At 39.0% G+C, this 17,119-nt stretch overlaps 2 protein-coding genes across 2 annotated transcripts in view; one reads left to right on the top strand and one right to left on the bottom strand.

Moving 5' to 3' along the window:
* MRPL13 (mitochondrial ribosomal protein L13) overlaps positions 1-6,173 on the bottom strand; it is a 38,581-nt gene extending 32,408 nt beyond the window's left edge. Inside the window, exons 1-2 of the mRNA XM_075743414.1 lie at positions 6,051-6,173; positions 5,233-5,356 (exon numbers count right to left, since the gene is read on the bottom strand). Coding sequence (XP_075599529.1) covers positions 5,233-5,356; positions 6,051-6,077 — 151 coding nt within the window. The 5' untranslated portion in view covers positions 6,078-6,173. The remainder of the gene's footprint in view (positions 1-5,232; positions 5,357-6,050) is intronic.
* The window catches only part of MTBP (MDM2 binding protein), a 28,117-nt gene continuing 17,135 nt past the window's right edge, over positions 6,138-17,119 (top strand). The window contains exons 1-11 of the mRNA XM_075743411.1: positions 6,138-6,317; positions 6,699-6,779; positions 7,783-7,856; positions 7,945-8,090; positions 8,568-8,626; positions 9,530-9,674; positions 10,916-11,033; positions 11,624-11,758; positions 12,556-12,650; positions 13,464-13,536; positions 15,168-15,285. Of these exons, the coding sequence (XP_075599526.1) occupies positions 6,239-6,317; positions 6,699-6,779; positions 7,783-7,856; positions 7,945-8,090; positions 8,568-8,626; positions 9,530-9,674; positions 10,916-11,033; positions 11,624-11,758; positions 12,556-12,650; positions 13,464-13,536; positions 15,168-15,285 (1,123 nt within the window). The 5' untranslated portion in view covers positions 6,138-6,238. The remainder of the gene's footprint in view (positions 6,318-6,698; positions 6,780-7,782; positions 7,857-7,944; positions 8,091-8,567; positions 8,627-9,529; positions 9,675-10,915; positions 11,034-11,623; positions 11,759-12,555; positions 12,651-13,463; positions 13,537-15,167; positions 15,286-17,119) is intronic.

The raw sequence follows: 17,119 nt of genomic DNA, 5'->3' as shown, positions 1-17,119 counted from the left end.
TTTTGAGTAGGTAACAAAGCAGCTACACTAAGAAGGACTTAAATTGAGCATGTATTTTTTTACAGGAGTATATAATTAATAAATGCAATTTTCACACCCTTTTTAAGTTTTTTACCATTTTTTAATCTTGTGTTCTTTTAAAGCTCTACTTTCAACTACAGCTAAAGTGCAATTTAAACATCTTCATTGTTCTTTAAGACGCAAGAGCAGGCTGTCCCCATGTGCCAAAAGAAGAGCCGGTGGGAAAGAAGACCGGCCAGGCTGAACAGAGAGCTTTGGCTGGAACTCAGGAAAAAAAGAGTTTATGGCCTTTGGGAGAAGGAGCAGGCAACTCAGGGGGACTACAAGGATGTCGTCAGGTTACGCAGGGATAAAATGAGAAAGGCCAAAGCCCAGCTAGAACTTCATCTGGCTACTTCTGTAAAAGACAATTAAAAATGTTTCTGTTAATACATTAGCAACAAAAGGAGGGCTAAGGAGACTCTCCATCCTCTGCTGGATGCAGGGAGAAACACAGTGACAAAGGCTGAGGTACTTAATGTCATCTTTGCCTCAGTCTTTAGCAGTAAGGCCAGTTGTTCTCTGGGTCTCCAGCCCTCTGAGCTGGAAGACAGAGACAGGGAGTAGAGTGAAGCCCCCATAATCCAAGGAGAAATGGTTAGTGACCTGCTACACCACTTAGACACACACAGGTCTATGGAGCCAGATGGGATCCACCCAAGGGTACTGAGGGAGCTGGCAGAAGTGCTCACTGAGCCACTTTCCATCATTTATCAGCAGTCCTGGCTAACTGGGGAGGTCCCAGTTGACCAGAGGTTAGCCAATGTGATGCCCATCCACAAGAAGGGCCAGAAGGAGCACCCGGGGAACTCCAGGCCTGTCAGCCTGACCTTGGTGCCAGGGAAGGTTATGGAGCAGATCATCTTGAGTGCCATCATGTGGCACGTACAGGACGACCAGGTGATCAGGCCCAGTCAGCATGGCGTCATGAGAGGCAGGTGCTTGACTTACCTGATCTACTTCTATGACAAGGTGATAGGCTTAGTGGATGAGGGAAGGGCTGTGGATGTTGTCTACTGTGGATGTGGACTTTAGTAAAGCCTTTGACACTGTTTCCAGCAGCTTCCTGGAGAAACTGGCTGCTCATGGCTTGGATGGCTGTACGCTTCACTGGGTAACAAAACTGGCTGGATGGCTGGGCCCAAAGAGTTGTGGTGAATGGAGTTACATCCAGTTGGTGACCGGTCACAAGTGGTGTTCCCCAGGGCCAGTTCTCTTTCATATTTGGGGCCAGTTCTGTTTAATATCTTTATCAGTGTTCTGGATGAGGGGATCGAATGCACCTTCAGTCAGTTTGCCGACCACACCAAGTTGGGTGGGAATGTTGATCTGCTTGAGGGTAGGAAGGCTCGGCAGAGGGATCTGGACAGGCTGCATTCATGGGCCAAGGCCAGCTGTATGAGGTTCAACAAGACCAAGTGACGGGTCCTGCACTTGGGTCACAACAACCCCATGCAATGCTACAGGCTTGGGGAAGAGTGGCTGGAAAGGTGCTCCGCAGAAAAGGACCTCAGGGTGTTGGTCGACAGCTGGCTGAATATGAGCCAGCAGTGTCCCCAGGTGGCCAAGGAGACCAATAACATCCTGGCTTGTATCAGAAATAGTGTGGCCAGCAGGACTAGGGAAGTGATCGTCCCCCCCTGTATTTGGCACTGGTGAGGCCTCACCTTGAGTCCTGTGTTCAGTTTTGGGCCCCTCACTATGAGAAAGACATGGAGGTGCTGGAGCATGTCCAAAGCAGGGCAACGAAGCAGGTGAAGGGTCTAGAGCACAGGCCTTACGAGAAGCGTCTGAAGGAACTGGGGTTGTTTAGCTTGGAGAAGAGGAGGCTGAAGGGAGACCTGATCACTCGCTACAACTACCTGAAAGGAGGTTGTAGCCAGGTGGGGTCACAGAATCACAGAATGGTAGGGGTTGGAAGGGACCTCTGGAGACCATCTAGTCCAACCCCCCTGCTAGAGCAGGATCACCTAGAGCAGGTTGCACAGGATCACGTTCAGGTGGATATTGAATCTCTCCAGAGAAGGAGACTCCACAGCCTCTCTGGACAGCTTGTTCCAGTGCTCTGTCACCCTCAGAGTAAAGAAGTTTTTCCTCATGTTCAGATGGAACTTCCTGTGTTCCAGTTTGTGCCCGTTGCCCTTTGTCCTGTTGCTGGGCACCACTGAAAAGAGTCTGGCCCTCTTCCTAGGTCGGTCTCTTCTCCCAAGTAACAAGTGATAGGACAAAAGGAAATGGCCTCAAGGTGTGCCAGGGGAGGTTTAGATTGGATATTAGGAAAAAAAAATTATTCACCAAATAAATCAATCATTGGAACAGGCTGCCCAGGGAAGTGATTGAGTCACCATCCCTGGAGGTGGTGCTTAGGGACATGGTTTAGTGGTGGACTTGGCAGTACTAGGTGAATGGTTGGACTCAATGATCTTATGGGTCTTTCCCAACCTAAATGATTCTATGACTCTATGATGCAGCCTTTAACTGCTGACTGATCAGTTCTAAAAACACTCTATGTCTAAATAAATGTCAGGGAACTGTTACTGGATTTTGTGGTTTTTTGTTTTTGTTTTTTTTTTTAACTTGGGAAGATGACAGAATAAGCTCATATAAGGAAATTTTTGCCAACAGTTCTCCACTTGTGTAAACACTGAATTAACAACTCCATGCACCAATAGATCAATTACGAACAAATGAGCCAGGAGAAAAACTAACCAGGATACTTACACGCTGCCTGAAAAATGACTGCAACCTGTTCTTTTTAAAGTAGATTGAATTTATGGATAGCTGATGTCTCCTTCCAAATTTCAAATTTATACATTATTTTCCACTGGTTTTTAAACTATGTTGTTCCCATAACCTCAAGATGCCTGCACTTAATAGGAAGAAAGCAAAAATATTCTCCATCTCCGTAAATACAGTTATATTGCATCCTAATTCTGAAAAATATTCACAAAATATCATGCAATAAAACTATTCCTTTAGGCTATTTTCATGCTATAATATCGAATTATTCTTTTATCAAGTATGTAAGTATGTTTTCCTCAAGAAATACACAAAAAACAAGGCCAGTATATTCTATTACATCATGGTATATGCTATTTCTTACATACAGCATATGCATTGCACCTCTTCATATAAACCTAAGCTGCCATAGTAAATCCATTTTATAACTCTGTACATTTATAAGTTCAGTAATTCCTATCACACAGTAAAAAATGTGTGCTTTAGGTACATACATTTTTCCCTCCTACATTTTAATTAAGGACTAAATGATAATTAAAGGTACATATCATCAACTGTTAGCTCACAAGACTCACAAATTACTTGCCAAATCGTTCATTAGAAGGCAAGTCTTTGTTGCTGCTTCTAGCTGTTATAAACAAACCCTGAAATCTAGAATAACACCTGGGCCAGATCAGGTTTGCGGGACACTTCCATGTAGCCTTGTCTTCTCCTTTGAGGATGCAGAGGACAGCAAGAAATCCTACCCAAGCAACAGAAATGGCTCACCTAGATCTGCTCACAACCCAACATAAAGAACCAGATTGCCAATTTTTTAAAAAATCTGGCCCACTATCTTTGTGAGCAGCTTCACAATACAGACCCAAAGATAGGATGCAAGGGGATGAGGGTAGAGAGAAGGGGATGTGCTGGAGAAACCTACAATTCCAGATTCAAACCTCCTGAACAAGGTTGTATCCCCTTATTTAAGGCATATGGTCTGACAGCATCTAAAAATATGAGACTCTGGAGAATAATGAAAGATTATCCCTAAGAGAGAAAATAAATATATGTGAAATCAAATTTCTTTCCTCCCCTAACCACAGCTTAAATTCATCTTGAGAGACTTTTCAACACAATAAATGATTTTATGGAAGGGTATCTGGATACCAAATTAAAAACAAAACAAAAAATCCCCACAATGTTATTCTGTCTGAGGAATTGTTATCTCACAGACACTAAAATATTTCTTGTCAGTTAAGAAAACAAAAAAAAAAAGAAGTGTTAAGTACACCAAACACAAATTCATGCATACTTTGCTCTCTTAGTGAATATCAAATATTTCTCAGTAGTAGTAACCCACCAATGTCAATCTCAGGTGTAATGCACTTGGTACCGATTTATAGAATACTTTAGACCAAATAAAGTTATCTTTGAAATGACTTTTCAGGATTTTTATCTCTTCATGGACATAAAAGTATCAAAGATCTTTCCCACAGGACAACCAAAACCATGTCTCTTTAGTGTCTGTTTTATTTTAGTCTCCAGTGACATCTTGTGGATAAGACATAATTTGCAACAGCAGAATTCTGGTATCTAAAACATGTTTAGAACACTACAAATACTACCTTCTATTATGAAAAACAGATCAAGTGTAATTGCTGTATGTACACTCTACATGTAGGAACAAAATTTAATGCTTCCTTTATGTTTCAGTAATGTCGCTTGAACATTTTGCATGAGTATTAGAGGAAACGCTGGACCATCAATATGAGCGATCATGTTTAGCACCGTGAGACAGGCACTACGGTATTACAAATAATGACAAGATCACAGGTACTTCTTTACTACTTAATCTGCAACACTGATTATGTCTCCCATTTAAGAACCAGACAGGTTCCAGCCTCATCATCACAGAGTATCTGAGGTTGGAAGGGACCTCTGGAGGTCATATTGTCCAACCCCTGCTCCAGCAGGACCAGCTTTTGAATATCTCCAAGGATGGAGACTCCACAGTTTGCACCCATTGCCTCATGAAGACAGGATTTCTCTGCACCTTATTCAGAATGAGGAACCACTCCAAGACTCTGTGGCGTTCAGAAAATGTGTTCAAGAATCACATCATTATGTGCACTGTGAATTAAATCTTTACATTTAAAATCAATGCAGCAAAACACATTTCAAGGTTTAAAAAAAAAAAAAAGGAAGCACAACCTACTGTAGTTCAGCTACTAAAAATAAATATGAATTCATAATGAGCTTTATATGGATTGGTAAAGACAATGGCATAAAGTTGTAGAGGGATATGAAAGAAAAAGATGAGAAAGAAAATGGATACATTTATAATTTACAATTGAAATATGTAACCTTATATATATACCAAGCTCAATTTTAAAACTGAAATCAGAAGAAAAATACAAGTGAAGGAATGCTTTTATCTACTGCAATACTCACTTAGTGCATGATAAATAGGTTTATGCCTGCCTTCAAGTCTGATTACAGTCGCAGCTGCTATTTTTCCTGGTGGCTGCATCTTTGCATCGAGGAGATACCAGGCTCTGGCAAAAGTAGCCCATTGCTAAAGAGAAAGAGAGGTAGTACTTAACATAGTAAAAGAACACACTACCATATACAACTCTAGCTTCTCTAATTAGATCAACACAGTTTCACACTCCAAAATACTAGAAGAACAACATCCCCACCAAATAACCTTCAAATGGATGGAGAACGCTGCTACACACTGTGATACATCTACTGTTGTACATGATTCCAATGTATGTGGCAATAACAACACTGTTGTTATATATGTTATCTCACCACCTCTGAGAGTTTTGTTTCAAAAGTGGAGATCTCCTGCTTGCAAGTTTCTATTATTGCTAACTGAACTGTAAAACTGGGCCATTTAACGCCCAGCATCTCTTTCAGTGAAGGGCACAACTCCCCAAAATGTAGTTTTATGAGCACGAACATCCTGAGCAGCCTGCAGTAGGTAGCCTTGTTCCTCACAGCCAGCCCACACCTACTGACGGGTTCCCGCCAGCGGGCCCCTCAAGCGAACACCGGAGCGTACCGCGACGCGGGTGGGCCGCCTGCCGCCCCGGCCCTGCCCTGGGGGCCTACTGCTCCCCCGTCCCGGCGCCCGCCCGCTCCCTCACGGCCACTCAGCGCCATGGCGGTGACCAGGGTCCCGCCGGGGTGACTCCGCCTCACGCCCTCGGAGGCAGCGGCCGCCCCGGCACAGCCTGCACTGAGGGGGAGAGGGCCTCACTCACCTGGGCCGCCTTGGTGTAACTGGCCATGGCCACCCTCCCACCGCGGCTCAGGGGAAGGGGAAGGGAAACGGAGTCCCTTGGCCGCCTCACCGGCGGGAAGCGGAAGCGCTGCCCTGCGAGGGGCGGTGCAAGGGCGGCAGCGCGGGCCGTTCGGAGCGGCGACGGCTCCGTCCTCGTCCCGTCCGGCCATGGATCGCTACGTCCTGCTCCTGAGCTGGGGGGAGCGCAGGGCCGAGGGGACGGCGGTGGCGGGCAGCTCCGGAGCAGGTACCGCCCCAGGGGAACGGGGACGGGCCGGAGGCCGCGCCGTGTGGGGAGCTGCTTGCCGCGGGCCCACCCGAGCCTGGTTAATGAGGGCTCGTCGTTACGGTCGCTGGTCTAGGATCTGCGCCCGCCCAGGCTTTTCTGGATCCCTACCTCGTTAAACAGCCCCCCCCACACCCCCTTTTTTTCCCCTTCAATCTTTAATGACTTAAACCTTAAGAAACTTGGGAGGGTTGTGTTTTATTGCGGCACTGCTGCATAATTAGGTAGAGCGCTCCTGAGATGTGTGCTACTTTAACGAGTATTTTACAAAACGTCTAAGTCTAAGCAAGACTTTACTTCTGTAATTCAGTAGTTTTAAGAAAAACTGGGGTTTTTTTTCAGCTTGGACTGCTGCAAACGTTTATCAGTTCCTGAAAGAAAGCTGTAACTCATCTATAAATGCAGATGTGAGCGCATTCCCAGGTAAATACAGTAATGAACAGTAACGTAAGGCAAATGCTATCAAGGAATTGGCCTAGGCAAATTTTATGATCTGGGTGAAGCAAGGCAGAAGTTTAAGGAAACCCAACTTCTGCAGGTGGGACTGCTCCTGCTGCTGCTCTTCCTGCAGAGAACTGATGCCACTTCAGCAGTTGAGGTGTTACGCGATCATTAAATATGTTTAGACAAGGATTTTGAAAGGCTGACAAATTTCAGTCCAGCTTAACAGCAAGTTAGAGTAGAAACGGGCTTGTTTCTCATGCAGTTTGATGTTTTCATTACTCCTATGATGTCTCCTAATTTTTTTTCAGTGAAAGCAGTATTTATCTGTTGGGTAGCAATTCCAAACCCTCATCCATGAATATGTATTAAATCACGTTATCATCTTAAAATAGATTTCTGAAGATCTGCTTTAGCACTTTAGGGGTTGGGTCTTTGGGTCTTTTTTGTTAGAAAACACTTTCTTAATTCTTTTCTTGGTTTGGATATGTAGTGTTCAGCTGTTAAGGCTCATCTTGTTGCAGCTGTCACCTAATTGTGATTCATGTGGGGAAAACACTATAAGCTGTTAAAATTAATGAAGATAGGAATGTTAATCTGTTTTCAACTTCTGCTTTTTATTGCATAGAAGTGTTGAGAGAGCATCTCATTTTGTGAACTGCATAAACCTTATTTATGAAAGCTATGATTTAGTTTAGGTATGACACAACTTCTGCAAATGGAGAGCAATATCAATCAGCATGGAGAGGAGGTCAAAAATCTTCTTACTTACTAACAGTCATAAATAACAGATTAGTAACTTATTAACAGATCATCAATATAGTTATGTTTAGATATTAATTATGATGCCAAAGTAAAGTAGAACATAAGTTATTGTGGCATGTTAAATGACTTGCATAGTCTTTCAACAAAGATGCTCATTATGATAAGAAGAACAGATAGTAGTAGATTGATTATTTTGAATAATTGTTTTATCTCTTTTCAGCATGTTCTGTGGCTGGTATTCCAGGTGTAAAGAAATGGTATTTTGCAAGTCATGTTATATGTGGTTATTATCAGGTAAGAGGGAATGTAAGTTCCTCAACTCTCTGCTTGTCTCTAGTGCAAGGTAAAACTGTGATGTTCAAAATGGTTTTCGCTTGATTAGTTCTGCAGTTCTGACTGGGAGGAAATAAATTTTGACACACAGAAAAATGAAGACTCTCTCCAAACAAGTATTGACGAATGCCTGGGAGCCATACAGAATTTTGAGGAAGAGGACAATAACAGTAGAGAGTCACTGTCTATGACTGAGTATGCGTATTATTATTTTTATTGAAACTATAGTGATCTGACATTTAACAGTAATTACCCAAGGGAATCAAGAAAATTTAGCAAGTACAAATTATTACCAGAACAACAGTTAACTATGAACAATCCCCTACTACAACTGAAAATAATTCTATTTTGTTTAACATAGTTTTAGCTACAAATGATTTTTATAGAATATCTGAACAGTTTCCTAACAGCTGACAGTGATGTATACAAAAAGAAGTTTCTTGCTAAGAGAAAGCTGACTGTCTTGAATCCTACTTCCAGTTTTACTGCAGGTTATTTTGAAGTCATTTGGCCTAGTTCTGCCTCAGTAAAAGGGGAGATAAATATATCTCACTGCCTCAATATGTTTCTGCAGGATTTTAAAGATATAAGATACTTACATCAGGTAGTATTCATTAGTTGTAACTTTTTGTTTCTAAATTACTTTTTTGTTTCCAACCATGTTCTCTCCAGCATTTATGATGAAGCTGCAGAAAGTCTGCATCAGTTAGCTGATAAACTCCCTGCCCCAGGTAATCTCTCTTTAAAGAGCAATGTCTTTTTGAGTTTATCTTGTTAGTTATTACTCTAAAAACTCAGCTAGTAAAGTCATAGTCAAATGGAAAAACTCAGAGGATGTTAGTTTGTTAGTTGAATTAACTTGTCTGCAGATCTTGCAAGTAGTTTAAGGAACTTGAGCATGATTGGCCTCGCTAATCAGCTTGTGGAGTAGTTTGCTGCTTGTTTCTTTGGAAGGCTGTATTTCAGTAGAGATTAAGATAGCTATTTATAATTAATTTTGCCATCCAAAATGGCACCAAAGTAGTAATAGTCAGTAAGCAATACAAAACTCAATATGCAACCACAGGAAGTTTTTATTAAAAAAAAAAAAGGAAGGTGCTGACATTAGGTTTACATCTGATTTGCCAGCTGATTGCTTGTGGATGGGAGCCAAGGAGCTGTGCAGGAGCATACATCAGAACTGTTGGATTCAGATTTTGTAAACTGGAGATGCATATCACCTTGCATGTTAGGGTTACAGAATGTTGCAGTAATTGATTTGGGATAGCAAAGGAACTGAACGTGGAAAGAATGAGAAATAGCAGTTGAGGTGTGAAAAGGGGGAAAATGACATAGGGTCGTTGTCCTGGAGACAACTCTGATCTGTCAAATACAGTGTTGAGTGAGAAAGGAAAAAGGTGTAGAATTGCTGTAACTAAGTGAATGGCAAAATACTTTATTTTGTGTTAGTCTAAGAGGAGCAGCAAGAGATGAGCTAAAATGTGTGAAAAGTGTTTTAAATCTTTCTGGAATGACTTGAAGTTGATCTTAAGCCCATTTCAGTGCAGTTGGTGATAATCAGTACTTTTCTATTTCAATGTCTGAATCATGTACTGAATAGTGGTAATTTGGGTCACGTAGAACTGTTTTTACAGGCAGAGCAATGGTTGATGTAATCCTGAAGGCTGTTGAATGCGATGGACCCAAGTTGAAAGACTGCTTACCTGTTATCGGTGCTCTGAAACACCTGAGAGAATGGCACTCTGCGCAAGTCACTATTGCGGCAAATGACTTTAAAGGGTATGCCATTTATTCTGGGTCTATAAACAAAGGTCACTCTTGTTTTGTGTTAATGTTTTAAAGTAAAAACAGCATCTTGAGTACTTTACGTGTATATACTTTGAAAATACATAGATTTGTCTTCTGTTATTGTTAGAGGGGAGGAATTACTCATGCTGATTTATTGTAAATACATGCCCTAACTGGAGGGGTAGGCAAAATTCAAGTCCTCTGAAGTTCCTGTTTCTATGAGAGCAGAAGGTAAAAAATTTTTTCTTTCCTTTCTATCACTAGTGGCTTCAGTGTGCATACTATGTTTTGAAGATGTACTATGCTACATAATAACTTATTGATTACACTTTTCTGTTTTTTTTGTAACATGAATATATAACTGTGCTGGTTATACTTTGAATTTTGTATTACCTGTGGTATTATATTTAAGGGAGAAAAAAAACAGTGTCTGATTTGTCCTTTGCTTCATAGAATATGTGGTTAAGCTTAATCCTAAGTTAATAAAACTGTTTAAAATTAAAAAGTTGAATGCTCAGTCCTTGGATAGAAGAAGCAGTATACCTGCCATGTAGAATTTTCCTAAGGTATACAGAGGAAGATAAACTTATAGTAGTGACTTCTGTGAGCACTTGATCTCAGTGCTCACTGGTATCTTCCTGTGCAGCCAGCTTTTGACTGAATATTTTTTTCTGCTGCCTTTTATGTAAAATTAGGCCATTTGGACATACAGGTGTCCTGATGAAAGTTCTTTTGCGTATTCTTCCTTTTCTGTTGATGGTGCTGGTTTCTCTTAGAAGAGAGATTGCCAGTAGGACCCACAGATGCTGGCTGTTCTCTCTCTCTCTGTTGTTGAATTTGAGTAATACTTGTGCTGTAGTCATATCTCTACTTACACGGCTAACTACAAACCATCTAGGTGGGCCAGTGATGGCTACCTGGCTTTCCTCCAACTTCTAGGACCCAGCCTTACCATGGTATGCCTGCAGATTGCCATTGCTGCTCTTATTTGATGTCTGACAAAGTTCTTTGCTGTCGTGTTCATGGACCATATGAACAACTTCCTTTACAGAGCTGAAACCAGCAATTCTATAATATTTTTTACTTTGTGGAATATAGAGCTATATATGTCTGTCTTAACATACACAAGACTATTCAGTGCTAAGAGGTAATAGGCAAATTCAGTCAAATTGTACTGCATGTTAATTTGTAAAACTAAATTTGGTAATATGAATTCTTCCTTATTTTTACAGTAGCTGGCAAAAGATTGCAGATTATCTATCAGCAGACTTTGTGTCTTCAGATAATGTCATGAATATTATTGATTTAAAAGAACTCTGGAGAGGAAGGATTCAGATATGGGAAAGAAAGGTAAAATAACTTTTTTCAGCTATGGTTATCTTTTTAAAGCATCTATGTACTTCATTTAAAGCATGGCTTGTACAGTGCATTTTACGCTTCAAGCCAAATTTGGTTTCGACAATGTAATTTGAAGAGGTAATGTGCAATGTATCGGGGGGGGATGGACAGACAACTTGCTTTTTAGCATGATGAAAGGATAAATGAGATTAAGGGATTGAGATTTGAATTTCAGAAATACTCCCCTCTGGAATATTTGCCTCAGAACTTCTTGTACAAAATTACATTGGTTTGTATCTACAAATTATTATGATGTAACCTTGTATGTCATTGTTGCAAGCACATGTCTAATGTTTCAGCAAAGACTGATAGCTTTGTGATTGTGAAAGACTTTGTTTACATTTTCAGTATTAAGGTTTTGGATATAGTAGTTGGTTACCTAAGTCAAATATTTTTACCAAGTTTTACAGAACTGCTGGAAACCAATATAGTACTAATTGTTTAAAATAACAGTATACGTAACTGGCTGAATAGAAGTAATTTTTCTCTTTCTTTTGACACATTTATTTTCTCTCTCTTTTTTTTTTTTTTTTTTTTGCCAGTTTGGATCAGAAGTTAGGTTTCCAGAATTTTGTTTGAAGAGCACTTCAGCAAAGACATTCAGCACTTCATGTTTAAGTTCTTGCTTTGCAGTTAAAAAAGAGCAACAATCGAGGAATACTGATGCTTTGCCAGAGGCAAGTACTATTCTTGATCTTTCTTTGAGCTACTAGAATTCATCTGTTTTACTTTCCTGAGGAAATTAGTAATTGGGGAAACCTTAGTCAGAGTTGAAAATTAAACATTAAAAGTAACGATTGCGTAAGATTGAGGAATACTTCCTTTGTTCATGTGTGTTCTCAAGACAGGTCCTTAAAATTTCATCTGTTTGTTCTTAGGAATGTGATACCAAATTTCTTTTCAAGTATAAATTGAGATTTTGTTCAATCTGAATACTCAAAATATGTAATTCATTTATGAATTCTGTATTTATTTAACCTTTTCTACTTCATTCTAAAGGCTTGTTGTTTTGTTTTTTTAAATTACTGTTGCTGTTTCATGTTTTGCATTGGAAATAGATATTTGATTGGAACTCCAGAATCGTATTTGTTGATGAAAGCAAAAATGAGTGTTTATGAAAATTGATAGCAGCGAAAAGATTATTATTTTCATTGTTAAAATATGTACATCTTGCATTTGTCTGTTCCTGGTAGATTTTATTTTTCTTTGAATTTGGGTAAGAGTTACAACTTATTTGATGCACATGGCTGACATTCTAGAAAGTAAGTTTTATTAAACAGAATTAGATACCTTCCTTGTTTTTTATATAATTATGTTTAATATAGTATTGTGAAATGTTTTTCTCTTTATATTCCTTTATACCTCTTTCATAGATACTTGTAAGGCAAATGCCTCTAGCAAAACACCCGAGGAAGTTCCACTGGGATAACATCATATCCAGTGTTACAGATTTTTCGATTTGATCTCTTTTCAGGTTTTTCATTACTACGGTCCTGCGCTAGAGTTTTTACAGATGGTGGTGCTCTCTGATCTACCTTCCTTTTGTATATCTGATCTGGAATTCAATCTGTATCCTTTTCTAAGGGTCTAAACTACTACTGCTAGTGGTTTGTAGCAGAAAGAAAACAATCAGGAGCTACCCATGCAAGCAACACATGAGGATTAGCAAGGACTCATTCCATTCTAGCCTGCTGAAATAGTCATAGTGATTCTTCACAACTGGATTTTTTTATGTTGAAATTTAAATTACACTTACAATAACCAGCTATTTTTGATATTATTGCATATATACTTTGTCTATTGATGTGTATACTTGTCTATTGATGTGTATGCTATTTGGGGGGAAAGAACAGAGAAATATTTACTGCTGTGTAAGTTTGTATACATTATTGAGTAAGGCTTGGGGTTTTTTTAGTGTACTTCACAATATAGAAACATTTTTCCACCAATCATGTTTTTATTGTGTATGTGTAAAATATGTGGCAAGCAGTAGCAGAGGAGTTTTCTCTTGAACCTGATAATGGGTGTATTCCTGTTAGTTTGAAACAGGTGTGTTCCTGTTAGTTTTCAAATTTATGTACTTTTGGTACTAGTCTTGGGGTAAGAATGGTAGCTTAGGCTGTGTAAGCCTGCAGGATTTTGAATATGTAATTATCTGGTTATGCCTGCCTATATTAAAGATGTCAGTGGTGTATTTCGTCATGTAACATTTCCAAGTACCACATTGCCTGGAAAAGTGAGGTTAATATATTTTGTGGTACTTGCATATCAAGTATTAGACACTTGTGGTCCTTATTTGAAATATGATGGTAACATGATTTGCAAAGTAGAGATGTATACAGTTCTTTGTGAAGGTGAGGTTCCTTAAACTCTTCTGTTCAGGAGCCTGACAAGAAAGAGCACCAAGGAGACATCCTCACTGCTTTTGGATCAGATTTCTTCTTTCTCTGGGAAGGTAAAAAGTTATTTTTATTTAGATATAGCAGAAAAATGAAGATATTTGTATCGCTCATAAAAGATACAAGAATAATATTTTTAAACATAGTTTCTGTGTAAGCTCCTTCAGTATTTAGTTCTGAAGCAAATTTGGCTTTTAAAGGTGCATGCTATACAGGTCCTGACAAGTTGTAAGCCCACTGAAGGTTTTTCTTTTTTCCTTAGCTAAGTTTTGATATCCTAAAACATTTTGTAATTTTTAATCCTATCCTGCCAGATAACTTCCGTTCTATCATAATTCAGCTGTTTTTGTAGCAAAAGGCAGGTATGTGTGCTGCTTACAAAATGTATCTAACGAGTCTAAAGTGGTAAGCTTTTTTATTTTGCGCATCCATATTCTGCTTTTCCTTTTTATTTTGGATAAAAAGAGTTCTTGAAACATTTACAAGCCTACTCTTTTTTTTTTTTTTTTTTTTTTTCTTCTCCTCCCCTTGGAATGATAGTATGAGTATTCATAGCCACAGGATTAGTTTGAAGTTTTTTTTCCCTGAATGTTTAGGGTGATGTATGCTTTTTTAGGAAAGTGGGGTTTTTTTAGTTTTTATAAAATAAATCTATGCCAATCAAAACAGATCCTGCAGTGAAAATGTTGATACAGTTATAATGAATAACTTATGTTCCTTGTTTACTATGGAGATGGTATTCCATCATCAGTCTGCATGTTTCATCTTCAGCTTGGTTTTTAGTAACATTTTTGCTCCACTGCCACTGCATTCTCCATTACACTCAGCCAGAAAAGAAAGAAATCGTTTTTCTAGTGCTGTACCAAAAATATCTTTTGAAATAGTTTTATATTGGTAAATACCGCAGGTAATTTTCATTTTACATCAGGATTCTGAACATTTTGTCAAATGTCTTTTACAATTCAAGAGCTTGCCTTTCTATGAATTCTTTTAAAGAAAAAAACCAAAACAGTTAAAAGACATTCAATTCAACGTGTTCAGATGCTAAAAAGTAGCCTGAGAATATGTTTTCAACGTAACAATTTCTCGTAGGGATTTTTTTTTTTTTTCAGTGTACTACAGGAAATATTACACATTTTATAGGCTTTTCTAATAGCTGTAAAAGCTAATTGTTTTGTTGCTTGAGTATTCAAATACTTATGCATTTTTATATTAGTGATTGTTGGGCTGAAATTTACGTACATACACAAACATAGTCCAGCATCTGACTAATTGAAAAGGATAATACGTAGGGAGGAAAAAAATTTACATGTTTTTCAAAGGAATGCAGAGTCACTGATGCCGACTATGTCTTTGAATTCTCTTTTCATTCTGGATACTACTCTACAGAAGTGTTTTTAGCCAGATTATTGAAAGACTTATAATAGGTAACAAATACCTTTTTATTTATGAAATAGAAACTCAGCAGTTAACAGTCTCTCAATTGGAGTAAAAAATAAGCACAACTTTTACAGCCTGTGTCAAATGCTGTTCCTTCTCAGTTGATATAAACGACAGAAGTGTTAAGTAAAGATGTTTTCCTTCAATTGAAGTACATTTGCAGTAATACCAAATCAGTAACTCAGGAATGAAATGTAAACCAGGTTTCAGTAATATTGCATGTATTATATTTGCTTTCATTACTTAGGTGGGAGCTTTATTTACATTGCCATGTAATGTAAGCAGCGCAGTGATCCCATCCCCTGCCCAGCTCAGTGCAAAGAAATGGAAGGAATATATGGCTAGGAAGCCCAGGGTCATTACTGGTAGGTAAAAGGAAGATGACTACAGGTATATTTCATTGTGGTTATATCTATATGATTGATATATATATATATATATATGTGGTGGGTTTTTTCTGTACATTTGGGATGCCTTTTTTTTACTCCAGTGAAATTAAGTCAGTGATTGTAATCTTCGTTGACACAAAAGGTTTTGGTGAATGTGAGTTCAGCTACACAGGCTTGTAGAGGAAAATTGATAATAACATCATGGCAAGCTTTAGGGAAACAATGCATCTCCTTTAAACGATTTCTGTCCTGTCAGCTAGGATCCAGCTTCCACACACCTTTCTAAGGTGATTGTACAATCCATGGGCAAAGAGGTTTGCTTCTGCAGATGGAAATCCACTGTGCTTCACTTAGGTGCTTCCCTTTTCATGTAAGCATTTCCAGAGGTTCTTCAGTGCACTTGCATGTAATTTCAACCTCTTCCTGGGAAAATAAAGAACATCAGAAAATGCTGGATGCTTCCATTCACCTGAGAGCCACTGTGCTTAACTAGTGATGGAGAATGTGCTCCTTTTTCCTTATGGGACGATACTGATGGCAGCCGACTCCTCTTAGGCAGTGTGCCAATGCTTAGAAATTCAGTTCACAAAGTGAGAGAACAGAATCAGTGCAGATCAAGACGGAGCGGAGTTTCTCAGTTAGCCAGTATGTATGCCCTGCAAGTGTACAAGTAGTGACTCTGAGGTTTGTAGGGATTTGAAAACATCAGGCTAAAAGGAGCTTAGTCATAGCCCAGTGCTTAAAGTACTTATCTAGGACAGGATAAGAGGTAGGATTCTGCCTTCTTACATGATTTTGTTGTTTATAGACTGGTCTAATATATAATCCATGCAGATTCCAAGGAACAGTGACTTCTGTTGCCAGCTGAAGATAGCATTTATAAACAAGTATGCTGATAGTCTTTCAGCTTTTTGGATAGGCAGAAAGTTGAAAGGAATTAGGAAGAGCTGCATAACAGGGCGAGAAGCTTAATTCTGTGGAGTGCATGCTGGCAGTATATAGATGTAAAATGATCTCTGCATGTTTGGAGGTGGTAAAGCAGAGAGGGTGTGATAATAGACCTGGTCACAGCAGCAGCATTTATATTGTATTGGAGAGGTACTACTGATGCAGTGAAATGAGTGCAAGATCCCTAGCGTCTGCAAGATCTTCTTTGTCCTGTGCTCCAGTGGAAGGGTTTTTTACAAGTGTTAACTGTAATGTGATCAATAATACATAACAGGTTCGTATTAGGCCTCTTGAGCAAAATTTAGAATAGGAGGAGAAACATGGCCATTTAAACGTATTTGCTCGTTTAGTTGAAAACGATTCTTTTAGTGGCTACCACTAATCTGACTATTAAGGATTTGCAAATCTTTCATCTCTTCAATCTGTGGGAAGGTGTAATTCTTTGAATTGGTAGTTCTCAAACACTAATTAAGATTAAAATGACAAATAAAAGCTTTCCCATGAGGAATCAGCTTTGAGATGCCAAGATAAACTGGAAGAGGAAAATATTTCAAACGACTAGGGGAATGGGGAACAGGACAATAGTGAAAACATGTCTGGAATCTTTATTTCTTTCTTGTTGTTTTCTTTCTTCTTTCCCTGGATTTATATATTGAGGTAGTGCGATTTCCCCTCTCTTCCCTTCCCCCTCCAACTTAAACTTTTCAAGAAACACTGGAATATTTTATATTTGTTATAACAAAAATTTGTAATACTAATAAATGTCAAATTCTTCTTGAGTTATTTATTGAGACAGTATTGCAAATATCTTATTAAGTGATTTGACTTTTAAAACTTAGCTTTTAAGACTTACATCAAGAAG

This window comes from Balearica regulorum, chromosome 2 (genome assembly GCF_011004875.1).
Source record: "Balearica regulorum gibbericeps isolate bBalReg1 chromosome 2, bBalReg1.pri, whole genome shotgun sequence".
NCBI lineage: Eukaryota > Metazoa > Chordata > Aves > Gruiformes > Gruidae > Balearica > Balearica regulorum.
The sequence above is the reverse complement of the archived record's forward strand: the minus strand, read 5'-3'. Positions and strand labels throughout refer to the sequence as shown.